Source organism: Bufo gargarizans, chromosome 7, assembly GCF_014858855.1.
Source record: "Bufo gargarizans isolate SCDJY-AF-19 chromosome 7, ASM1485885v1, whole genome shotgun sequence".
Lineage (NCBI taxonomy): Eukaryota > Metazoa > Chordata > Amphibia > Anura > Bufonidae > Bufo > Bufo gargarizans.
Window position 1 is genome coordinate 1,397,750 of NC_058086.1, and position 27,425 is coordinate 1,425,174.

Consider the following 27,425-nt stretch of genomic DNA (forward strand, 5'->3'; position numbering starts at 1 on the left):
ATGGCTCAGCAAAAATTCAAGTGGTATGGGACACCTTTAAGGCGTATATGAGGGGATTGATGGTTAGTAACATTACGAATCTTAGAAGGGAATATGCTAAAAAACAGAAAAATCTAGAAAAAGATGTAGTGTTGGCGACAGAATCCTTCCATATAAATAAGACGCAGAAGAATAGGGAAAATATGCAAAAAGCCACCCAAATATATGCTAACTTTTTACTGGATAAGGCTCAACAGAGTCTTTTTTTTAAAGGGCAAAAATACTTTACAGAGTCAGGGCGACCTGGTAAACTCCTTTCTAGAGTAATCTCCAATCAACAACCAAAAAAACATATAGATAAGGTTCGAGCGAGTGATGGTAGGATAGTCACTAGACAGGGCCTGGTGGAGAAGGCCTTTCTTGATTATTTCCTTGACCTGTACAAAGCTGATTCCAACATTACAGAGGATAAGATAGATTCCTATCTAGATAGGATCAACTTCTCAACTATTACTGAGACGCAAAAAAAAGCACTAGAATTGGAGGTTTCAATGCAAGAACTTGAGGGAGCTATTAAACTATGCTCAGCTAACTCCACTCCTGGTTCAGACGGGCTTCCATATGAATTCTATACTAAATATGGGGACTGTATTTTTCCCAGATTGTTGGAGGTCTTTGCTGAATCAATGAAGGATGGGATACTACCAGATTCAATGATGGAGGCTATAATAATATTAATCCCAAAAAAAGGCAAGGACCCTCTAGATTTAGAATCTTATAGACCAATTTCTCTGCTCAATGCAGATGTAAAGCTTCTTGCGAGGGTCCTCGCTACAAGGCTTTCTAGGGTCATTTCCTCCATTGTACATCCGGACCAGAGCGGTTTTATTCAAAATAAGGGTACACATCATAATCTACATCGGCTTTTTTCTAATATCCAGGCCCCTGGGGGGACCGCCCGCTCCATCCTGTCATTGGATGCCTTTAAGGCCTTTGACAGGGTGGAGTGGCGCTTCCTCTGGAAGGTTCTTGCTAGGATGGGCTTTGGAGAAAGGTTCATACGCATTCTTAAGTTATTATATAGATCTCCGAGGGCCAAATTGAGCCTTAATGGAATTTTGAGTAGTAGTATTGATTTAAACAGAGGCACCCGTCAAGGTTGCCCATTATCTCCCTTATTATTTGATGTGTATATCGAACCCCTTGCGATTGCTATCAGGCAGGATGATCAGGTCAAAGGATTTGGGACACTAGGAATACAAGACCGTATTTCATTATATGCAGATGATGTTTTGTTCTTTATAGATCATACGGAAACTACTCTCCCTAGGATTATTCAAATGGTTAAACTATTTGGAGAGGTGTCTGGTTTTTTTATAAACTGGGCCAAGACCAGTCTGCTCCCAATAGACCCCCTGCTACAGAAAGAGGTTCCTTTTACACAGTTGGATACTGTTGATACTTTTCAATACTTGGGTTTGACTATATCGCCTCGAGTTGAAAATTTTTTAGAACTTAATTTGATCCCTATAATGGTAAAGATCAGAGCAAAAATAGGAATCTGGCTGAAACTTCCCCTATCTAGAGCTGATCGAGTTTCATTAGTTAAAATGGTGATACTACCACAATTTCTTTATGTGCTTAGGAATACACCTATTTGGATACAAGATAAACATTTTAAACTTATGGAAAGAATAATTAATGATTTAATCTGGGGAAGAAAGCGAGTTCGAATTAAGTTGGAATATTTGTATAAATCTGTGGAGTGTGGGGGTTTAAATCTCCCCTACTTTAAGGGGTATTTTATTGCAGCCCAGTTACTAATGTGTTATGAATCAGAGAACAGTGCACTGCTGGGGAAGTTGGTAACTAGTCACGCTCACAATAATATTTTCACTTTGTTGGAATCTGGGCTATTGAAGACCTATGACCAAGGCTACAGAGAGACTATAAAACTACTCCTGAAAGTGTGGGCCACAATTAGGACATGGTTGAAGGTTAAGGGTTCACTTATATTTACGCCTCTTTGGCATAATTTCTATTTACAAGGGCTGGATGAAATTGCAGCTGACACATTTTGGCAGAAGAATAACATTTTATATATTTCACAGGTAGTTAAAGATAGAGAAATTAAACCTTTTATAGAAATGACACACACTATAAAAAATCTTTCATGGTTTAGGTATTTTCAATTGCGATCTGTATTATCTAGTTTGGATGATAAGCGGCTGTTGGATATAGATAATCTATCTTTTCTGAATGATTGGGTAGGGGGTACACCTTCTAGAATAAAAATTTCCAATATATATAAGTTATTACTAAAGACACGGTTTAGTGATACACAGTCACCAGGACAAAAAGCGTGGGAGGTGGATTGTCCGAATTTACAAATAGAAGGGTGGGAGAATATTTTTGGGAATTTATCTTTATTATCCCAGAACTTCAACCATGTTCTAATACAATTCTATATTTGTCACAGATTATATATTACTCCCTTGTGGATGAATAAATGTGGGTTAAGAGATTCGTCCAGCTGTCCCAAATGTGACACTGTAGGAGCGGACTTTCTCCATATGATATGGACTTGTCCAGAACTTATAAATTATTGGAATAGTATCAATAACTGTATTATGTATAAACTAAAAATTCGAATTCCTTTTGAACCACAAGTATTTGTTCTTAATGATCTTTCCAAACTAAAAAATCACAAGTATCAAAAGATTTTCCTGAGCAGAATACTGATGTTGGCTAGAGTTCTGATCAGTCGGACCTGGTTTGCCCGTTCCGCTCCAGACATAAATACATGGTTAAACTTAACTGATAAGGTAAAGAACTATGAGAAAATTATATATAAACTGAGGGAAACTGAGTACCAGTGGAGCAGGATATGGGGTGGTTGGAGGATTTGAATAGCTGAGGTCAGGTTGTTTCATATTTGGGGGTCCTACTTTGACGCACCACAAATTGGGGGGGAGGGAGGGGAGGGTTTTCTAATTGCTATGAAAAGACGAGTTGAATATATTTATGTTTATATATAATTAGCTGGGTCACTAAGAATTGAGAGATTGTAAAAATCTTATTTATTGTAAATGTTTTGTATTTTGCCCAATAAATTTTTTGAAACCAAAAAAAAAAAAAAAACAAAAAAAAAAAAAAAAAACACTTTTTGCAGAGAACCCCTTTAATGAAATAGGTTTCATCTGTGTAGAGCCCCCCCAGACACTGCATACTGTTGTAGTTGCCCCATGCATCAGCTTTTCACGTCGGCACTTTCCTTCCCCTTTTCTCAGCTTCACTGCATCCTGGCAGGAGGTTTACAAGAAGAACTTTCTGTTCACATCTAACCAAACCCACCATGCTTTGCTAGTTTCTGCGGGTGTTCTCCACCTACCTAACATGGCGAAGCGAGGTATCAGGAGCGAGACTACCGCAGAGAGAACACTGTGGCAGGCAGAGCAAGCCTTGTGAATAATGACATGAAAAACAGGTATATGGGGCAAAAATATGCAGTGTTTGGGGAACTCTGGGCAGATAAAAAAATGTCATCATGAAACTAGAGAACCCCTTTAAGCTTTCTGTACACAAAACTGGATAACATTTGTGACATGGAGAAGACCGTTGTAAACTTCCTAGTCAGATCATAAATTGATATTAGATACAGCGGGAATAAGTAGTAAATGTTTACAGCATTCGAAACATTGTGCAGAATAAGGTCTCATTCTGTACACCGTGTAAATGAACATGTTTCTAGACAATCATTGAAATGTAACACTTCAGTTACTACTCAAGATATGCTATAACATGATGCAGTAATCCCCCGACATACAATAGTAGAAAATATGTTAAATAGCAGCTTACGAATTAAACAAAATAGTTCCCTTCATTTCAGGAAGAAAAAGGGGAGGGGAGGATTCATACTTCATATAACTACTATAGATTTCAACTTCTCCTATATTCATAGATTTTCTGTAGTCTAAGATTTTGTGTATTCACACAATTAGATTTTTGGTCTGCATCCGATCTGCACTTTTTTTTTCAATGGGGACGCAAAAAAATCCATAATTTTTGCAGATCCGTGTTTTGCTGACATCAAAACATATATACGGTCATGTGAATGCACCCTACTGTATGTATTTTGCAGTCCACAAAAAATATGGATGGGGTCCGTGTGTCGTCTGTGTTGCATCTGTTTTTTTGCAGATCCATTGTAACAATGCCTATTCTTGTCCGCAAAACGGTTCTATCTTTTTTGTGTGGCTACGGAACAGACAGCACACATTTTTTTGCAACCCCGTTGCGCATCCAGTCTGCAAAAAATGTGGATCGCATTTGGACCAAAAATACAGTCATGTGAATGGGGCCTTAGGGGGTATTCAGATGGTGTATCCAGGTGCTGTTGAAAATCAAGCAGTTTTTCCATGGTTTTTAGCGCTGCTTTCTTAACAGGTGAAACATGATAAATAAACATATTCCATCTGTAACAGCTGCAACCACGTCTAGTAGAAGTCTTGATGCAGAAACCCCCACAAATTACTAAAATAAAGGGGCAGCAGTGCTCATTTGAGTGCTGTGCCCCTTCCTTCCTGATTGGCTGTGGTCAGCTCTTCTCAGATGAGTAAGCGAGCAGTGTACAAACTCATAGCAGTACATTTACTTAAAAAAAAAAAAGAAAAGAAAGAAAAAAGAAAAAGTGTGGGGCTTATCAGGAGGGACGAGACTTTGCTTGGTCCACCGGATTTACTACAACTTACGCCAGGAAGTGTGGTGTAAGTTATAGCTGAAGTCTGCAGGCTGGCGTAGACTTCAGTTTCTGAAACAGAAATGCACCTAATTTATTAAGAGGCATCTTAATAAATTAGGTGCATCTCTAACCATCCCAGGGAGATCAAGACTGGCATATACGCCAGTCTTGATAATTCTTCCCCATAGCCTTAATGTGAGCCTGCATACCACTTGCTCTGCTCTCCCAGCAGAGCTGAGCAGGTCAGAAATTCCGCCCTTCCATTTTAGAGACCAGACCTCTGTTGATCAAAATTTCTAACATGTCGCTATGACATATTGAAAGTGATACAGAAGGGTCCCTTTAAAGATAAACAAGAAATTTAAAGGGGTATTCACGTGTTGCAATTTTATTGTGGTCATGGTAAAAATGTGCAGTTTCTGAAAACAGAAGCATTTTGCTCCAAATTATGGCAAAACCACGATTCAAAATGTGGTACTACACACTATGGGCGAGTCCACAAATAGCAGTTTTGTTGCATTTAGGCAAAAAGTTTCACAATAAAACCAGCGACAATGGATGGTGTGTGGCCTCACAAGTACAATACCCGACCTTCATAAAAACAAATGTTAATATGACTGACATGGCTCTTTTCTAACATTCTTAGAAACAACTCAATTATTTTACAGGGCAAATTATCTTGTGAGTGAGACAATAAACCTTGCCGATAATGAATAGAAATATTGATTGATGAGCTCTGGCATAGAACTTGTGGTCAAATCTACTTGGTTTTCGATATCCAGGGTCAGACAGGACTGATGTTGGCACATGTATTGTTCTATAAGGCTTTCTCCACTGTACGCACACAATTTCCTTTGCTCGGCGTTATAATTCTGACCGAGAGCGCGTTATTCGAGGACCTTTCCTGATTTCTTTCCGTTTCTCTTCCTTACGTCTTCGTTTCTCCTCTTCTTTCAGTGCTTTCTGAAAGGCATCTGTATTGGGTAAAAACTGAGAAAATGCATCCACAATTACATGTATTGTACTCAAAATACCAACTCTTACAATTATCAATACAGTTTCTGGAGAATATCCATCTTTTCCAAGAAACTATGGTTCACACATATCGATACATCAGCAACTTGTTTTTGGTGGGTTTCAGTCTAAAATTGTGTCGTATATGCTGTGTCGTATTAACCATGTGCAGTAGGGGTGTTGGAGTAAGTTAGTTAAGTCCTGTTATTCCACATATGCCAGCACCGATTACTTGAGTATTATATGACAGCGTAGATTAGACACAAGAATATTCTTTGAACACTATATTGTATCGTTATGTGGGTAAATATATAAAAATATTACCGTACGGCTGTGTTCACAGATTTTAAGTGCACATTTATGTATGCAACTGGAACTCTCCTGACAATATCTTAAATGCATCCATTCACCCAATGGATGCCAAAAGAGAAACTAATACTTAAGGAAGTTCTGTCTTTAAAAAGTAGCAAAACAGGTTTTCCTGACTTTATTGGTTTATTTGCACAGGAGTTTTGGGACATTTTGCATTTTTTACATCGCTTGCTCTAGTTTTGAAAAGAGGGTAGGAATGTGAGCGCGTCTTAGCCTAATGAGCTGATTTAAACAAAAAATGATCACCATGCGGCATAACTAGCATGTTACTTTTAATCTATGGGTCAGTATAATTATGGCAATACCAAATATGTAGTTTTATTTTTTTACTACTTTTGCACACAAAAAAAAAAATTGCTGCTGCATTCGAAGAGCCAACAACTGCAATTTTTCCATACGTCAGCTTGCTTTATGCAGTAGTTTTCATTGGTACCATTTGGGGGTATATGGGACTTATTAATGTATATCATTTTTTTGGAGGGAGAAGAATGGGGAAACAAATTGCATTTTGTTTCGCTTTTTTTTACATTATTCATCAGTATCTTTATATTATTTATTTTGCTATTTTTACCAATTTTACAAAATTAAACAACTTTTATGGGAAATGTTTTTATTTATTTATCTTTTCTACTTTATCATTTTCAATAAACTATTAAACTTAATATGGTTTTTCTGTCCCACTAGGAGACATCAAAATACAACCATTTGATCGCTTTTATAATGCATAATTATAGACCATTACTGAGACTGACAGGCTGTTAGCCATAGAAGACCTGGGGGCCTTTGTTAGGCCTCCAAGGTGGCATGCTAAAGCATCAGCACCTTTCACTATTGACTGTGGCATCTAGGGATTGAACAGCCAGGATTGGAGGGACAGCAGGCCCTGGTTCGTGCACTGCATGTTAGGAAGTTGTGTCATTCGGATCCAACTTCCCAGCTGGTTAGTGAGGAAGCGGGGTGTCAGACCCCTGCTGATCAGACTCTGATGGCCTCTCTTGAGGAAAGGCCATCAATAGTAAAATCCTAGAGTCCTACACAATCCCCTTTATGTTAGGAGAGGTGACAGGTCCTCTTTAAAAGAGCATATGTACTGCATGCTAAAATCCACATACAAACAGGGAAGATAAACTTACTTCCATATTTTCAGTCCTAAAGGGATTTCGATAATCAGGGGACTTTTCACTGATGCCCAACTCTTGAGACATCTAAAATAAAAAGTTTAATATAACCATAGTATATCAGTCAATCAAGCTGATGTATATACTGCACCTGTAAAGATAACATTGGAGTATGAAATATAATGCTCACAAAAATTAAATTCACACTGTATGAAATGAAGCACGATGGGCATATTATGAAGGATGAAAATTATGACAGAAGATCCATTTAAACTTTAATTTGAGTTCTATAGTCCAAAGGGGTCACAGCTTAGGGTACTTTCACACTAGCATTAGAAGAATCCAGCAGGCAGTTCCGTCTGCCTGCTGGATCCGAAATTCAGTATGCAAACTGATATCTTTTTTCCCCCGGATGAGTTAGACTTTTGCATTGAAATACCGGATCCGTCTTTCTGGCATCATCCGGAATAACCGATCCGTTATTAATTTTTTTTAAAGCTCGAAAGAACTGCGCATGTGCAGACCGGAAAACCCAATTTCTGGAACACTTAGTACCGGATCCGGCATTAATACATTTCAATGGAAATTAATGCCGGATCTGGCAAGTGCGGTAGAATTCCAAGATTTTGTCCGGAAAAAAAATACCGCAGCATGCTGCAGTATTTTGTCCGGTCAAGTACCGTACAAGGGATGGGACAAAAAACATCCTGATGCATACTGAACGGATTGCTTTCCATTCAGAATGCAATGAGACAAAAATGATGCGTTTTTTCCCGGTATTAAGACCCTTTACCGGATTTCAATACCGAAAAAGAATAACGCTAGTGTGAAAGTACCCTTAGAAATGAACACGTTATGGCTAAAAGTATGTGAACATCTAACAATGACACCCACAAACTTTCCACAGATATCTAAAACCATAGGGCGTTATAATGGAATTGATCCTAATTTTGTGGGTATAACACCTAGGGATGAGTGAATTTCATATTTTTAACTTCGAGTTCGTGTTGTGGTATAAGCGGAATTACGTTATGGATTCTGTTACCACGGACCATAACGCAATTCCATGACGGAATGCATAACGAAAACTGAACAGATTCGTTATGTTGGCCATAGAATTCTATTATGACGGAATGAATAACGGAATGCCTCTAAAGGCATTCCGTTAATTGTGTTATGGTCCGTGGTAACGGAATCCATAACGCAATTCAGCTTATACCAGAACACAAACTTCAAAAATATGAAATTCACTTATCCCTAATAACATAATTCACACTTCTGGGAAGATTTTTCACAAGACTGGTGAAGTGAGGTCTGATGTTCCAATTCATCAACTTCAGTTCCTCCACACCAAATTTTGCAAACTATAGAGGGAATGTATTAAGATTAGTGTTTTTTTTCTCACCAGTCTTTATAGCAAACCCGCTGCCATATGATGCGCAAGAAATATCAAGAGGTACTAATTCTGGCCAACTGAGTTCTGTGTGCCATTGTCAGGCGTTCTGACGGGGGTGCACCGTCATTAAATGAGTCGGGCTGCGGATGTTCCACCCACATGCTACCTCATCCCACCCATACTCCACCCACTCTGAAAATAGCGAAGATGCAAATTTTGATGCCAAAAAGCACCAAAATTTACAACTTTTGCATACCAGTTTTGTGCCATACTAGAATGATGCATTTATGACCTGGTTTTCTACACTGATGTTCCAGCAGGACTGTGCCACAAAGGGCCTTTCCTAAACTACTGGCACAAATTTACCCTTCACTGGAAACCCTGAAAAACAAACCAAGACAATAATTTCTTCCTCTACCATGTTTTAGAGTAGGCACTATGGAGTAGATTTATCTAAACTGATGTAAAGGAAGAGTGGCCTAGTTGTCCATAGCAACCAATCAGATTCCATCTTTCTCTTTTCAGAGCTCCTTTGGAAAATGAAAGATTAAATCTGATTGGTTGCCATGGGCGATTAAGCCAGTTTCTCTTTTACATCATCACTCCAGAGAACACATATCCACAACCCCATGCTTTACACCACTCAGTTGACATCTGGTATTAAGCATGGTGCTCTTAGGCTTGTACCATGGAAACTCACTTTATGAAGCTTCCAGAACACACATCTTGTGCCGATATCACTTCAAGAGGTAGTATGGAAGCAATGCAACAGAGGACATATTTTTATACACTACACATCTGCTCCACTATTCTCTATGGGTAATGAATGTGTTTTCACATACTTTTAGCCACATAATAATTTGAGGTTAAAAAATATCAGCTAATCCAGCTACAAATGCCAATTGTAGAAGAATTTACTGTAATAAAGTCATATCTTTTTAAGTGTAAACGAGTGTAGAAAGTAGAACATCACCATGAATACTGGTCAGGAAAACTGAAGTCAAACACATATGTTTACATGCATGAACACAAGGAGAGACGCTTGCTATAATAGTGGGTTAAGGCATACCAGGCCAAGAAGCTGGGAATGTGGACCATCGTCAAAAATGCCACTTAGGTTACAAAAGCCAATGCCCCATCGAATTAGGTTGTTCCAGTTGGAATTTCGATCAAAATAATGGTGAACGATCTTGGGAAAACGTAGTACAACATCACCAAAGAATGCGGAATTCTCCACCGTGTGTGAATAGGCTGCAACCAGAGTTCCATAAAGAAGTGTTAATGAGATCTAATAATTCAGCCAATGATCCATCTGCTTTCAATCACTCTCATAGGCCTCCATACACTAAGTATTGTTGGTCAATCCCACTGTTTTCACTTGGGTTGCCCGACAATCTAATGTGTATGAAGAGCTCCCAACTCGCCTAGGATAGGCCATATTGAGGGAGAAGAGGATCGGGCCTGTTGAAATTTAATGTCCCAGGACATAAGTCGCCACCACAGATGTCTGGCGGCACATTTCTCCTCTCTCCCCCATTGAAGAGCAAAATGCTCCCCCATACACATACAACCAACAGCTATTGAAGGTATATAGGCATCATAAAACAAACCTGCAAGAAACATAAAAAGATAAGATGTCAACAGTCACATCCCCATATCTTTCCAGGAAAACTTGCCATAACATTATTTCCTTTATATGCTATCAAATTATGTAACATATGCTATGCATCATATTTTTGTACCTAATGTACCGATAAATCTATTTCATTAATTTGCTTTCATGTCTCTTACTATATAGAGAAAAATCACAATGATCGGTTTCACTGGCAATAGACCAGACCCTCCAGTTTAGCATAGCTCAGTTTTAACTTTGCTGTACAAGCTGGTGGTGGAAGTGGAGGAAAGGTTCCAATGACAGATCTGTTGTACTGCAGGTGCTCTGTTCATGGCACAGTAATAAAAACATGTATTTTCCATTTACTTTTGTTTTTTGTAACGGGAAAGGGATTTTTTTTTCAGATGGATGCAAAAAGTGATTATCTCCCTTCCTTAATCTTTTATGCTTTGTGTCTGCAGCAAAGGCAATCTATGCAGCTGTTCAGAGATGGCTCACCCCATAAAAAACATTTTTTTTTTACTTTCAGCAACTTTTATTATGCAATAAAAAAATTAAATATTTTTAAATAATAAATAAAACAAAAAGAACTACAGTTCATTGAACCGCTTAAATCAGTGAGTTTTTCTTGCTGCAAATTGTCTACACTTTATTCTAGGAAGTAGAGACCTTTTTTTTTTTCTCTTCTTATTACGAACAAAGTGTTAAATAATTTACAATTGAAATGATTAAAGCATTTATCCAGTTAAATATATCTTACCGTCTTTAATCTTCTCGTCTACAGGGAATGGACCATCAGGCTGTACTCCTGCTGCAATGAGAACAGCTCGGGAGTCCTCCAGCACCTGTTACAATACAATATAATACCATTGTGGACCTTTCACAGTGCAAAAGACACAGCAGATAAATCTCAGAAAATTGTTCACTAAAATAGTCTTTGTAAGACGTATGAAACTTCTTATGCTAGCAAATGAATGGTCACGTTTAAAGGGTTACCTTTAAACATTGGGGGGGGGGGGGGGAATACCATAAATGTCCAATAGGTTCTGGTCCACCTCTGGGACCTGCTCCTCTCTCAAGAATGGGACCCCAATGTGAATGGAGAGGTCAACTATTTTCAGAAGCCTGCACATGGAAAAAGCTGCACATACACAGCTTGCTCTTCATTCACAGTGCGCTCAGCATCAATAGGACATTTATGGCATAGCCACATTTCACCCCATTTCAAGCCTCAATGCTCTCCTTTGCCCTGTGCCGAATGACGCAGGGCAAAGGCATTTTTTGAACATCCGGTGACATACTGGGCTCTCCATAGGGACTGCTAGGCAGAGTCTTCCACCCAGCAGTGAGCCAGGTGACATTGCGGAAACTAATGGGAGGACTCCTGCATAACAGAAACCGGACGGATCCGTTATGCAGGCCATAGACTTCTATTGTGACAGAATGCATACCGGAATGGCTCTAAAAGGCATTCCGTTATGGACCGTAGTAACAGAATCTATAACGCAATTCCGCATATACCCGAACTTCAAAACTTGAAGTTCATTAATCCCTAATGATCACCCATCCTTAGGATAGTAAAAAGAATGGAGGGCCACAGCAGCGTCTCGCCAGAAAACTTCTTTATTCAGGAACACTCCTCACAACAAGGCATATAAAAAGTAGTTTGCAGCAACGTTTCGGCTAGGAGTAGCCTTTGTCAAGCATGTTAACAAGTTAAAATCACAGCCTATAAGTAGCACATGACAGGCCCACCCACACCGCTAAGCAGCCAATAAGATTCAAATTTATGTATAACACACCTGTGCATGAAATCAATGGGGACCGACATGCTGAAATAGATTAGCCAGCTGTAGAAAAACGTACCTATGTGAGGCCATCATATACATGGCTCCTCCGTCCCTCCAGCGTCCCATGATCGGCAGTGCGCATGTCTGCATACGTCATCGCATGCGCCACCACGCGGCGGCGCGCGTATGACGTGCCCAAGTGAATCCGAATGCATAGTCCACGCCGGACAACTTACATCATCAGGCGGCGGCTGACTAACGTCACAAGGCCACTCCCACCTGGCGTTACGGATTGGAGTATGCATAAGGACTCAAATGGGGCTGTACATGGAGGGCGATCGCACCACTGCAGTACATGAACAGTGTGCAAAAAACGCTCGCCAAGGATAACAACAATCAGGCATAGAAAGCGCACTGCCATTAATACTAGCGCAAGGAAGGAACAGGGAGACATGCAAAAACACATGGGCATCACATAGGTACAGCAGGCATAATAAAGAGAACAGAAATCACTAGATATTGGTGACACATAGTATTTTCACTGTGCACAGGTTACCATTGATAAATAATATATCATACACAGGTGTGTGTAGACAAAACTACAATGATAATCATGATGCTATAAAGTGGTGTGATTAAGGCACATAATTAAAAAAAAAACAAAGCAAAAAATACTGTAACAGAGGAGAAATATGAAGTCAGCCATATAAAAAATATATTTCTTGATTAAATCCAGATTTTAGCTGATACCAGCCACATTAAATTCAAGATTTAAACCAAATGGCTGTAGGGATTTCAGTGTGTAGATCCATTTGAGTTCCTTCTTCCTTAATATCGCATCCCTGTCACCCCCTCTCCGTAAAGGGCCCACACTGTCAATAACTCTAAATAAATCCTTAGGATAGGTCACCAATACCTGATCGGTGGAGTTAGATGGGGCCCAAGGAGCTTGGGCAGGTGATGAGGCCTCTTCCTACACTTTTGATATCATGTCCATCGGTAACATAGCTTTTCTGCAGCTCAGTTTCATTCAAGTGAATGAGACAGAGTTGTACTACCAAACAAAGTCGCTATAAAGTGGATGGCGCTGTGCCTAGAACACAATCAAAAGGCTGCAGCGCTTAACAGCTGAACGGTGGGGATGCCGGTAGTCAAAACTCCACCGATCAGATGTTGATGGCCTAACCTGAGGATGCATCACCAATAGTTAATGATTTAAAACCAAAATAAAGTATCCATCACTCTGCAGTTTATTGTACAGCTTTTTTTTTTTATGTGCCTATTCCAACTACTTATTCAGAGTATCACTGTGCAAGTGCTAATTACCTAATGGAAGCCGCTGATAGACGCGTATAGTCATGTACCCCTCCATCAGAGGCCATACACAAGAGCTAACTGTACAACAGGACAGATGCCTTTATAACAGTATATCTGTACACTGGTTACAATGCTGTTTCCAGTACATTTGTAAGGCCTCTATCACAAGTCAGTGAATCACTCATGGACCGCTCATGTATTTAGTGACTTTAATAGGTGTATTCACACATCAGTGGCGCTACATAGACTATGGGTCTGTGGTGAAAACACAGAAGCATGGCCTTTTTTGTCAGTGATTACGGATCCTTCACGATTATTAAAGTCTATGGACACAAAGGAGATGCCATTCGCGTATGGTCTGCGATTTACATAGAACATCGGTAGATGATGTTCTGGAAATTAATTTTCAGCCTAGCAGTTTCCATGGAATAGGGATGTTCTATGTAAAACGCAGACCATACGCGAATGGCATCTCCTTTGTGTCCATAGACTAACGTGCGTGGCAGCAGTGGCGTAGCTACAGGGGTCGCAGCGGTCGCAATTGCGACCGGGCCCCTGAGCCAGGGGGGCCCACGGCCCCCCCACCGCCTCCTATTCAAAATCCAGGCCAGGGCCCACCCCGGGGGCAGTGGCTGTTGGCGGCTCACATGTCTGTCATGTCAGAGGGGGCGGGCGGGCGGCCGCAACATTGAGTGAGGTCTGACTGAGTGAGGAGGAGCCGGAGGCGTGGTTTCCGCGCATCTCCGGCTCCCAGTCAGATCAGACACTCAGAAGCAGGCGGCAGTGGCAGTGCGGACGTGCGGTGGCTGCGGCGGCGAGGTGAGTTTTGAGACTGTCTAACTGGTGACAGAGAGTGTCTCTACTCTGACTGAGTGGCAGGCGGCGGCAGGGCAGAGCCCAGGGACCAGCTTAATGATGATGGGATATGGAATGGGATTGGGTCTTGGGATCATGGAGTGAGTGGTGGGAGTCTGGGACTGGGACTCTGAATTCTGTGGGAGTGGGAATCTGTCTCTATGGCTGAAGTGGTTACTGGGCACACTACTTACTGTGTGTGTGTGCCAGGCCCAAGGGTCAGACTCAGGCCGCAGGCAGGCAGTGTGTGGGCCTGCGCCAGGCACGGGCACTGCCCCTGGGGTAGGCAGTGAGGGAGTCTGATGGGACTGACTTGTAAAAATTAGATGAGAGAAAAAAGTATGAGTGCACTCAGACTTTTCTCTCTCATCTAACTGAAGACGCATGGTAAGGCCCCATTCACACATCCGTAAGTGTTTTGCAAATCCACGGGCCCGTGGATCCGCAAAACACTGACATCGGTAATGTGCGATCCGTAATTTGCGGACCGCACATTGCCGACACTGCATAGAATATGCCTACTTTTGTCTGCAGATGCGGACAAGAGTAGGACATGTTCTATTTTTTTTCGGGAACGGAATTGCGGACCCGGAAGTGCGGGTCCGCAACTCCGTGTCCAGGCTGCACATTGTGCGGCCCCATAGAAATCAATGGGTCCGCAATTCCGTTCCGCAAAATGCAGAACAGAATTGCGGACGTGTGAATGGGGCCTTATTGGTAGGTGCCAGACCAGATGCGACACCTCCAGACCCTCAGACTTTTCTATGCTCATGGCGGTGGGAGATCTAGGATAGGTGTTTGGGTGGGAGCTCTGGAAGGGGTGGTGGGAGGCCCGATAGATATGTGGGGGCTGGGGGGGCCCATAAATTTTTTTTGCTATGGGGCCCATGCATTTCTAGCTACGCCCCTGCGTGGCAGGCAGAAAAAACAGACACAAAGACCAAACATGGACCCTTCACAGACATCCTCACAGATGAGCCACTGACTGTCTTGCCATGGATGTCATGGATGTCATGGATGTGTGAATGAGTTAGGATAAACTGGTCAACCCCTTGGTTTTAGGGAATGTAAACATAACGTATTTTTCACTTCAACATCAGTTGCAAAAAAAGGTCGATCGGCCCTTTCCGGGGGGGGGGGGGGGCGCCTGAGGCTTCCTATTGTGGGTCGCTCGCACAACGGCAGCGGCCCCTTATCCTCGCGCACAGGAAGTGATGTCCTATCACTGCCTGTGCTTGAAGGAGCCTGACGTCTGGATGGGTAAGTCGGACCGCCGGTCTGCTGAGGTCCGAGTTTTTTTGTTAATGACACCGCCGCTGAGCACCACTGCCACCAATAATTTAATTGAGCCTGGCTAATTTTATTTTAATTATTTGGCTGAGCAATGCTTAATTTATTTGGGGGGACATGAAGCACCGCTGATTTATTTATTTGGGGGACCCTAAGCACTTCTGATTAATTTAAGGCTTAAATAAATAAATCAGAAGTGCTCAGGGTCCCCCAAATAAATAAATCAGCGGTGCTTCAGGTCTGCTTAAATTTTAAGCAGACCTGAAGCACCGCTGATTTATTTATTTATTTGGGGGACCCTGAGCACTTCTGATTTATTTAGGGGGGGGGGGGGGGGGGGGAGACTTGAAGCACCACTGATTTATTTATTTGAGGGGTACCCAACATTTTGTCTTTGTGATTAATTACTCTGCTTTAATTATGTTCAATTTGTAGCAATAAAAATACATCCTGCACATCAGATATTTACATTACAATTCATAACAGTAGCAAAATTAGTTATGACGTAGCAAGGAAAAAAATGTAATGGTTGGGGGTCACCACAACATGAGGAACTGTATTAAGGGGTCACGGCTTTAGAAAGGTTGAGAACCACTGCATTAACTCTATCAAACCGCCTTAAAGCCACTGCCAGATCCACACCACGGTGACTGCAAAACCGTGGCAAATACAGGTCACATTTCTCTGACACGTATTTTGGAGATGTGAACACACTCTTTCCAAGCTTAGCTGCGCGTTTTCTATTTACCTGCACGGGATACATATAGCGTGCGATTTCAAGTGTTTCATCTCTACAAGCTGTAGCTAATGCCTGTGCTGCTTTTATTATTTTGCCAATTTATCTCATGAATGGAGAGTTTTCAATTGTATGGGAACAATCTCACCTTGAAAAGACCCTTTAGCATTATGTCAATAATCTTGTACTGCTGGTTGACATCATTTAGTTCAATGAGGTTATTGAGGGCATTGATCTGATCCTTCCTCTTCACCTCAAAAAGCTTCTTATCTGCAATCTGTCAAGGTCTAAATAGCAGGAATAAAACCTCTCCAAAAAATACTAGTAGAGCTACAGTCTAGTCTGTAAAACCAAAACGTCTTATATTCCTCTTCATACAAGATTTAGGCTACGTGCACATGACCGTATGTATTTTAGGGTCCGCAAATCACAGATCTGCAAAATATGAATACCAGCCACGTGCATGCCGCATCTTCTTTGTAGAAAAAAGCATTTGCTTGTCTGCAAAATGGACAATAATAGGACATGTTCCATAAGTTGCGGAATGGTCACATGGATGCAGACAGCATGCGGATTACGTAATAGAAGTTAATGGGTCAGCAAGCAATCCCCAAAAAAATTAAAAAGTGGACCCAAACAACGGTAGTGTGCACGAGGTAAAAAACAAAAAAAGTTAAAATTTCAAATTTACTAACTTCTGTGTGCATCAACTTACCCATGATTTGTACATATTAAAAGGGGGTCTGTCTCCACCGCAGACCATTTGCAGGACACTTTAGCTATCCTTTTGTAATTTTCTAATATATCTATATGTACCGATTACTCTTCTTTTGTCCCAGAAAAACATTTTATAAATTATGCTAAAGAGGATAAAAGTACCCAGGAGGCTTTACTTATTGCTAAAAGAGCAGGCACATGTACATTCAGTTGATAAAGCTGCTACCCACACAAGCTATCAGACAGCGCAGGTGCACAGATGTACGTCTGCATGAGATCTGCAGCAGCATCATGATGTCGAGGTGGAGAGGAGCGGGGCTCCTTTAGTGAGAAGTACAGCTCCTTGGGCTCTTTTGTCCTCCTTTGCATACTTAAAAAAAAAAAAAAAAGATAGAAATGGATTTCAGAAGATGGACACACTTTTGCTAAGCATTTTAAAAGGGACACTAACAGGCCTTCTGAGGATTTTCCTGTCCCCGACATTCGGAGATCCTGCGCATGCGCCCGGCACCCTCGCTCGCCGGGATCACATTGCGCCAAGTGAATACTAATGAGATGGGCGTGTCTAAGGATCCGGCAGTTGGGACGCGGCTGGGCACAAATGCGGCACAAAGAACGCCCCTTGGCAGAAAGGACAGGTGATTATAAAGATGATTTTTCACGTTTAACAATGCGCACGGGGATAATACTTATATGAATTGGAAACTTTTTATAAGACCTAGGGGGGCATATAAAGATCTAATTATCCTCAGAAGGCCTGTCAGTGTCCCTTTAAGGAAGATTAGTGTAATGTGATTACTCAGTTCCGGAATAACGGCTTTTAATTCTAATAATTTTAGTATGAAGAAGATCTTTCAGAAGCAGGCCAGCGACAGATGCTGACTGCCAATAATACAGTCATGCCAAAATATGTTTACGCTTCTTGTAAAATAAGACTTCTCTAGGGATTATAATGCGTATCTCAGAATATCCGGGGTGATGAAACAGGGTGGTATAGCGATCTCACACCAGAGAGGTAAAAACGATTACTGGACTGCACGACTCCAGGAATACAAAGGCTCTCCTCTGTACACAGTAAAGGGATACAGATTTCAAAGGCTGCGTCTTTTTTCTGCTTGTTTGTCTCGGAGCAATTCCTCAAGGGCAGCAGAAGGAGCAATAGAAAACTCAGTGCTTGGATAGAATCCATCACAGGCCCTGCAAGACAGTGGAAAGCCATGATCATACACAATGAAGAGAAGCAGGTGAATAAATCCCAGGAGTGACTAACACAGATTTACTATACAGATCTAACCTTGATACACAAATTAATAATTCCTGGACGTGTTCTCAACTCAGCTTTTCTTTAAACATAACTAATAAAAGGGGCTCATATAGACAAAATGATTTTAAGGGGTAAACTCTTTCTAGGTGAAGGGTACAGCATCAGGCCTGAAACTCGACATCTTGTGGAAAGGTAATATATGATGGGCAGCCTGACTGGGATGTCGATCTTCAACTCAATTTCAAGGGCGATTACCATCAGAGCCACTTATGGCACACCCACAGAATATCAGGCTTGGCCGTGTCCGCAACTCACATAGAAATCAAAAAAGAGGGATGCATATAGCCATCTCCATTCATTCCCTGTCTGGATGCAGCGGCCAGAGGTACAACTCCTGGGCACACTACACAGGAGAGCTGCAGCCACTTCATTGTAACAATCAATGGTGATCTGACTGCTAAACCCACCTAAGGCTACTTTCACACTAGCGTCAATATTTTTCGGTATTGACATCCTTCATATGGTCTCAATACTGAAAAAAAAACAAAAAAAAAAAAAAAAAACACACACTTCAGTTTTGTCCCCATTCATTGTCAATGGGGACAAAACATTACTGAACAGAACGGAAATGCATTCCGTTCCACTCATACCAGCGAGCGAACCGCAGCATGCCCCACAATGCAAGTCAATGGGGACGGATCAGTTTTCTCTGACACAATAGAAAACGTATCCGTCCCCCATTGACTTTAAATGGAGTTCATGACAGATCTATCTTGCCAATGTTACAGATAATACAACTGGCTCTGTTCATAACGGATGCATAACGTTTTTTTGCTTAACCCTGCTAAAACGTTAGTGTGAAAGTAGCCTAAACGGCTACAGCAACATCTCTAAGATGTCTGAAGCTGTGCAATATAACAGTGATTGCTTAGCGTATTTTCACTGGTCTGTGGCAAAAATTTCAATAGGTCTTTATTAACAACTAGCTGAAGGACCAGGCTTTGCACAGGTATATTTCATTTAAAAGATAATCGACAGTATCCACTATACCAGTGACATCTACAGTACCCCACCCCCTTAACAGTGACCTCCACAGCCCCCCCCCCCCTCCCAGTGTCACGTCTCCTTGAAATGGGGCCTCCACCTTAACTTTGACCTTCACAGCAGCCTGCCCCTTTAACAGCGAGTTCCACAGCACCCCACCCCCTTGACAGTGACCTCCACTAGGGTGGCCAGAGGTCCGGTTTTAGGCCGGACAGTCCGGCTTTCAGACTCTCTGTACTTCGTTCGGCGCAGGGCCTGGACGGACACAGGGATGTCCGTTTGAACAGCTCACTCGTGAGCTGCAGGGAGAAAGCCACCCTCCCTCCTACCGCTGCAGCTGTAGATAGGCAAAACTACCTCCTGGAAAAATGTGTCAGTACACCTTAGATATAAAGCGACTTCCCAAATGTATTTACATGTATGAAAAATATATATACATATATGTACAAATAAGAATAAAAATATAAAATACCACTGTAGCTAAATAGATAAGCAATGATTGATTTGCATAACACATTGAAAATTCATCCTAATGCAAACAATTCCTAAAGAGCTTCACACAAATATAAAAACATTATCAATAATCCTAATGATTAGCTGGTCCACAATTCATATATATAATAGTGTAAATCAAAGTTCCCTATTAGGGTACGTAATCTATTATCGATTAAAGTTCATAAATTAAGTACATAATAAAAATACTTCAATTACTCTTACCGGTAATATGTTTTCTATGAGCCCATGACAGCACCTGGGGGAGGATCTCTCACAGGTGCTGTCATGGGGTGTAATGGAAAATAAAAATAAACCTTTCATAAGATTTTTAGACAAAGTTACTGGTTACTCATTGTTACAAGCGCCATTTGCAAAAATGAATCGGCAAATGAATCGGATAGATCCACAGACTTTTCTATGAGGATTACTATCCCCCCCCCCCCCCCAAAAAAAAAAAGGCGCTTGTAACAATGAGTAACCAGTAGCGCTTATACTGATAAATCTTCACGTTGCGCTTGTAGCAATAACTGCTAAACATGTAACAATTGTGCTGGTGAATAGTTATTTATTACAAGCGCTATACACTCACCTAAAGAATTATTAGGAATACCATACTAATACGGTGTTGGACACCCTTTTGCCTTCAGAACTGCCTTAATTCTACGTGGCATTGATTCAATAAGGTGCTGATAGCATTCTTTAGAAATGTTGGCCCATATTGATAGGATAGCATCTTGCAGTTGATGGAGATTTGAGGGATGCACATCCAGGGCACGAAGCTCCCGTTCCACCACATCCCAAAGATGCTCTATTGGGTTGAGATCTGGTGACTGTGGGGCCATTTTAGTACAGTGAACTCATTGTCATGTTCAAGAAACAAATTTGAAATGATTCGAGCTTTGTGACATGGTGCATTATCCTGCTGGAAGTAGCCATCAGAGGATGGGTACATGGTGGTCATGAAGGGATGGACATGGTCAGAAACAATGCTCAGGTAGCCCATGGCATTTAAACGATGGCCAATTGGCACTAAGGGGCCTAAAGTGTGCCCAGAAAACATCCCCCACACCATTACACCACCACCACCAGCCTGCACAGTGGAAACAAGGCATGATGGATACATGTTCTCATTCTGTTTATGCCAAATTCAGACTCTACCATTTGAATGTCTCAACAGAAATCAAGACTCATCAGACCAGGCAACATTTTTCCAGTCTTCAACAGTCCAATTTTGGTGAGCTCGTGCAAATTGTAGCTTCTTTTTCCTATTTGTAGTGGAGATGAGTGGTACCCGGTGGGGTCTTCTGCTGTTGTAGCCCACCTTTCTTTCCCATTCTGACATTCAGTTTGCAGTTCAGGAGATTGTCTTGACCAGGACCACAACCCTACATGCATTGAAGCAACTGCCATGTGATTGGTTGACTAGATAATCGCATTAATGAGAAATAGAACAGGTGTTCCCAATAATTATTTAGGTGAGTGTAAAGTGTCTGTGTGGCAAAGCACTTACCTATCTATTCGTTAATATCCAGAGCACTGGTGGTTATGTGGCTTGGAGGTGGAGCACTTACCTTTGGATAAGGTTGGAGCGGGAATAGGCTATGGGGCTGTGCACCCCCCCCCCCCCCCCCGCCTTGTCAGCGTGTCGTGACCGCTCTTGCAGCTCCTCGCTAACGCTGATGGTGATGTTGAAACTTCCATCGTACCTCCCTGCACACACGTTGATTCCACTGCTCACCACGCAAATACTCTTGACCCGTAAGTGCTCGCTTAGACGTTGTTAAGGATTTCACCAACTGTTTGCTTGGTATGGATGTCTTTAGGTGGATGTCGACTTCAACTATAATAGTGACATATGGGCTGCTAGATGCGTTTCGGAGCCTCTGCTCCTTCCTCAGTAGCTATATGGTCACTTAAAATGTATAGTCCTTTTATACTGCTCAGTATTCACCATGAACTGGACCAAATGGATCGGGACCAGTGCCACAAGAATACAACAAAAACCTGTACATGGAAAGCTACAGGTGGAATAAAGAAATCACAACAAAAATGCAGCATTAACGCAGTTCTTTAAAAGAACTTCCAAATGATTAGATATGGGTTAAATGTGTGTATACTGGTATATAGCAACAAGAGGAATGTTTAATGAGAAAAGGGAAGGAGGAGTAAATAAAAGTGCAATTAGAAATCCTGATCCATGTACAGGTTTTTGTTGTATTCTTGTGGCACTGGTCCCGATCATGGTGAATACTGAGCAGTATAAAAGGACTATACATTTTAAGGCCTCATGCACACGACCGTTTTTGCGTTTCGTTCCGCAATCCGTTTCCGTTTTTGTTTCCGTGTGTCTTCCTTTATTTTTGGAGGACCACCAGACATAAAGGAAAGTAAAAAGAAAAGTCTATGACAGGTTTGCCATGCAAATGATAGGGAAAAAAAAAAACGGACGCGGATGACAATCTTGTGTGCCTCCGCGTTTTTTTGGTTTTTTTTAATGGTCCCATTGACTTGAATGGGCCCGCAAACCTTTTTCCGCGAAAATAATAGGACAGGTTATATTTTTTTGACGGACTGGAACCAAGGATCCAAGGATCATGGATGGCAAATGGTGCATTAGCCGAGAAAGTCAATGGGTCCGCAGAAATTCACGAAAAACGGCACAACGGACACGGAATAAAACAACGGTCGTGTGCATGAGGCCTAAGTGACATATAGCAACTTAGGAAGGAGCAGAGGCTCCGAAACATGTCTAGCAGACCATATGTCACTATTATGGTTGAAGTCGACATCCACCTAAAGACATCCATACTAAGCAAACAGTTGATGAAATCCTTAACAACGTCTAAGCAAGCACTTACGGGTCAACAGAGTATTCGTGTGGTGAGCAGTGGAATCAATGGGCACGTGTGTGCAGGGAGGTATGCTGGAAGTTTCAACATCACTATCAGCGCTAGCGAGGAGCTGCAAGAGCGGTCACGGCACGCTGACAAGGCGGGGGTGAGTGCACAGCCCCATAACCTATTCCCGCTCCAACCTTATCCAAAAGGTAAGTGCTCCACCTCCAAGCCACATAACCACCAGTGCTCTGGATATTAACTAATAGATAGGTAAGCGCTTTGCCACACAGACATTTATTACAAGAGCTATAAAGTAACTATTCACCAGCACAATTGTTACATGTTTAACAATTATTGCTACAAGCGCAACGTGAAAATTTATCAGTATTAGGCCTCATGCACACGACAGTATTGCTTTTTCAGTGTTTTGCGGTCCGTTTTTTACGGATCCGTTGTTGCGTTTTTTGTTTCCGTTGTGTTTCCGTTTCCTTTCCGTTTTTCCGTTCCGTTTTTCCGTATGCCATATACAGTATACAGTAATTACATAGAAAAAATTGGGCTGGGCATAACATTTTCAATAGATGGTTCAGGAAAAAACGGAACGGAAACGGAAGACATACGGCTGCATTTCCGTATGTGTTCAGTTTTTTTTGCGGACCCATTGACTTGAATGGAGCCAAGCACCGTGATTTGCGGACAAGTATAGGACATGTTCTATCTTTTCACGGCACGGAAATACTGAAATACTGAAACGGAATGCACACTGAGACACTTCAGTATTTTTTGCTGAACCATTGAAATGAATGGTTCAGTATATGTTCCGTATACTGAGCTCAAAAAACGTCCAGTATACTGAACGCAAAATACTGTTGTGTGCATGAGGCCTAAGCGCTACTGTGTACTCATTGTTGGGCTACTTTCACACTTGAGCTTTGGCTTTCATGGTCGCTCACAAGCGGTCCAAAATGGATCAGTTTTGTCCTAATGCATTCTGAATGGAAAAGGATCCGCTCAGAATGCATCAGTTTGCCTCCGTTCAGTCTCCATTCCGCTCTAGAGGCTGACACCAAAACGCTGCCCGCAGCGTTTTGCTGTGCGCTTGACGAAATTGAGCCAAACTGATCCGTCCTGGCACACAATGTAAGTCGATAGGGACGCATCCGTTTTATTTGACACAATCTGGCACAATAGAAAACTGATCCGTCTCCCATTGACTTTCAATACAGTTCATGACGGATCTGTCTTGGCTATGTTACAGATAATACAATTATCGAATCCGTTCATGATGGATGCATGCGGTTGTGTAACGGAAGAGTTTTTTTGCAGATCCATGGCGGATCCACAAAAAACACTAGTGTGAAAGTAGCCTTACAAGCACCATTTGCGAAAATGTATCAGTAAAACTGCTACTGGCAAAAATTCACCAAATGCAAGTGCAACTTGCAAAAGACTCACCAACGTTTTTTTTTGGGTAGTAACCCTTATAGAAAGGTTTGTGGATCGGACAAACTGTCTAAAAATCTCTTCATTCGTGGACTTTAATCAATAATAGATTATGTACCCTAATCAGGAACTTAGACACTATTAAATACAAGAATTGTGAACTAGCTAATCATCAGGATCATTGATTATTTTTTATATTTATGTGTGAAGCTCTTTAGGAATAGTTTGCATTAGGATGAATGCATGTGTTATGCAAATCAATCATTGCTTATCTATTTAAAGGGAGTCTGTCACCAGATTGTGACCTTATAGACCGCTTACATAGCGCTCTAGCATAGCAGTCTATGATTCTAATGGTACCTTTGATGTTTGCTTCTGAAGTTCCCCTAAGGCAAAAACGGACTTTTATTCAAGGGATCGCAAGTGCCCAGGGCGGGGTTCACCTTGTTGGAGCCCAGGCTGTTCTGCCTCTTTTCGCCATATCCCCGCCCCAGCCTCTTCCTCTGCCCGCCCCGCTCTTCCTTTGCGTCCTCCTTCTCTGCAGCCGAATCCCGCACTATCCATTGCTTGGCCGGGGCATGCGCACTGCGATGCCCATTGTGGGTGTATCTGGTCCGCCTCCTCGCCGCTGTTTCTCGCCGTTGGCCGGCGCATGCGTAGTAGCTACTGCGATGCCGTGCCCACAATGGGCATCGCCGTGCGCATGCCCCGGTCAAGCAATGGATAGCGCAGGCGCGGGATCCGGCTGCAGAGAAAGAGGATGCAAAGGAAAAGCGGGGCGGGCAGAGGAAGAGGCTGGGGCGGGGATATGGCGAAAAGAGGCAGAACAGCCTGGGCTCCAACAAGGTGAACCCCTCCCTGGGCACTTGCGATCCCTTGAATAAAAGTCCGTTTTTGCCTTGGGGGAACTTCAGAAGCACACATCAAAGGTACCATTAGAATCATAGACTGCTATGCTAGAGCGCTATGTAAGCGGTCTATAAGGTCACAATCTGGTGACAGACTCCCTTTAACTACAGTGTATTTGATATTTTTTATTCTTATTTATACATGTATATACGGTACGCATATTTTTAATACATGTAAATACATTTGGGAAGTCGCTTTATATCTAAGGTGTACTGACATATCTACATTTAATTTTCCAATTCTTATATTTCGTGGTTTTGGGTTCCCAACCTGGTGCACCCACCAACTTCCTTTTGTGTACAGTGTGAGACCCGCCCTTTGTATACGATTTTATTAAGTTGATTTTTGTAAATATAAAAAAAAAGTGTCACAGTGGCTCTTCTTTCCCAGGCTTCTGGATTAAGGTGCACTATCTTTGGCGTACCCACTGCCAATTTGTAAATTAGAAAGATATACAGTACAGACAAAAAGTTTGGACACACCTTCTCATTCAAAGAGTTTTCTTTATTTTCATGACTATGAAAATTGTAGATTCACACTGAAGGCATCAAAACTATGAATTAACACATGTGGAGTTAGATACATAACAAAAAAAAGTGTGAAACAACTGAAAATATGTCATATTCCATGTTCTTCAAAGTAGCCACCTTTTGCTTTGATTACTGCTTTGCACACTCTTGGCATTCTCTTGATGAGCTTCAAGAGGTAGTCACCTGAAATGGTTTTCACTTCACAGGTGTGCCCTGTCAGGTTTAAGAAGTAGGATTTCTTGCCTTATAAATGGGGTTGGGACCATCAGTTGCGTTGTGGAGAAGACAGGTGGATACACAGCTGATAGTCCTACTGAATAGACTTTGTATTATGGCAAGAAAAAAGCAGCTAAGTAAAGAAAAACAAGTGGCCATCATTACTTTAAGAAATTAAGGTCAGTCAGTCCAAAAATTGGGAAAACTTTGAAAGTGTCCCCAAGTGCAGTCACAAAAACCATCAAGCGCTACAAAGAAACTGGCTCACATGTGGACCGCCCCAGGAAAGGAAGACCAAGAGTCACCTCTGCTGCGGAGGATAAGTTCATCCGAGTCACCAGCCTCAGAAATCGCAGGTTAACAGCAGCTCAGATTAGAGACCTGGTCAATGCCACACACAGTTCTAGCAGCAGACACATCTCTAGAACAACTGTTAAGAGGAGACTGTGTGAATCAGGCCTTCATGGTAGAATATCTGCTAGGAAACCACTGCTAAGGACAGGCAACAAGCAGAAGAGACTTGTTTGGGCTAAAGAACACAAGGAATGGACATTAGACCAGTGGAAATCTGTGCTTTGGTCTGATGAGTCCAAATTTGAGATCTTTGGTTCCAACCACAATGTCTTTGTGCGATGCAGAAAAGGTGAACGGATGGACTCTACATGCCTAGTTCCCACCATGGAGGAGGTTACCTCCAGCATGGCTACCACAGCATCTTGCAGCGGCATGCTATTCCATCCGGTTTGCGTTTAGTTGGACCATCATTTATTTTTCAACAGGACAATGACCCCGAACACACCTCCAGGTTGTGTAAGGGCTATTTGACCATGAAGGAGAGTGATGGGGTGCTGCGCCAGATGACCTGGCCTCCACAGTCACCGGACCTGAACCCAATCGAGATGGTTTGGGGTGAGCTGGACCGCAACTGGCGATGTGCTAATGTTAGCAGTATATAACTAACTTTTATCTGCCTACATGCCGCTGTTTGTCCAGAAAACAAACTTTTAAAATATGCAAATGAGCCTCTAGGTGCTATTGGGGCGTTGCTGCAGCACCTAGAGGCTCCGTCTCGTCACCGTTCGGCACGCCCATTTTGCTTTGATGGACATTTCTGCTCTGCTCTTTAGAGGTAAAATCCCGCGCCTGTGCCGTCCCGTTTAGTGTTCGGCGCAGGTGCAGTGAGTAAAGGACGCTCGCCTGCTACCGGCTGTCTTCACTTCCGGGGAGCTCTGTGATGTATTTGACGCAGTGAGGAAGCCGGCAGCAGGCGAGAGTCCTTCACTCACTGAGCCTGGGCCGAATACTAAACGGGACGGCACAGGCGTGAGGAGACGGAACCTCTAGGTGCTGCAGCAACGCCCCAATAGCACCTAGAGGTTCATTTGCAGATTTTTTTTAGAAGTTTTTTTGGGCGAACGGCGGCATGTAGGCAGATAGACGTTACATAGTTATGTACTGCTGACACACATCGCTAATGTCAGCCAGCTACATAACACATTTTGTGATGACAGAAACCCTTTAAGTAGCCAGTTAGTATCACTTAATGGCATTGTTGTACATTACAACTCCGTACTGTTGCGCCGATTTGAAGCAGCCTCCGGTATTGCCCTTGTTTCAGTTACTAAGGGCTTGCGGTGTCCCGGCCGCTGGGTTACTCAGGCGCTGCTCTCCCAGCATCCCACGTGGGACAGCCTCTGTCTCCTTATGAAATGAGCTGTCTACTCTGTAGTGCGCTCTTATTGATGGT

General features: G+C 42.2%; 1 protein-coding gene across 1 annotated transcript in view; it reads right to left on the reverse strand.

Annotated features, from left to right (window-relative positions):
* Positions 1 to 5,092: 5,092 nt before the first annotated feature.
* CCDC134 (coiled-coil domain containing 134) overlaps positions 5,093 to 27,425 on the reverse strand; it is a 44,080-nt gene continuing 21,747 nt past the window's right edge. The window contains exons 2-7 of the mRNA XM_044301511.1: positions 18,027 to 18,137; positions 16,372 to 16,493; positions 10,996 to 11,080; positions 9,690 to 9,871; positions 7,240 to 7,311; positions 5,093 to 5,710 (exon numbers count right to left, since the gene is read on the reverse strand). Coding sequence (XP_044157446.1) covers positions 5,585 to 5,710; positions 7,240 to 7,311; positions 9,690 to 9,871; positions 10,996 to 11,080; positions 16,372 to 16,493; positions 18,027 to 18,129 — 690 coding nt within the window. The 5' untranslated portion in view covers positions 18,130 to 18,137 and the 3' untranslated portion in view covers positions 5,093 to 5,584. The remainder of the gene's footprint in view (positions 5,711 to 7,239; positions 7,312 to 9,689; positions 9,872 to 10,995; positions 11,081 to 16,371; positions 16,494 to 18,026; positions 18,138 to 27,425) is intronic.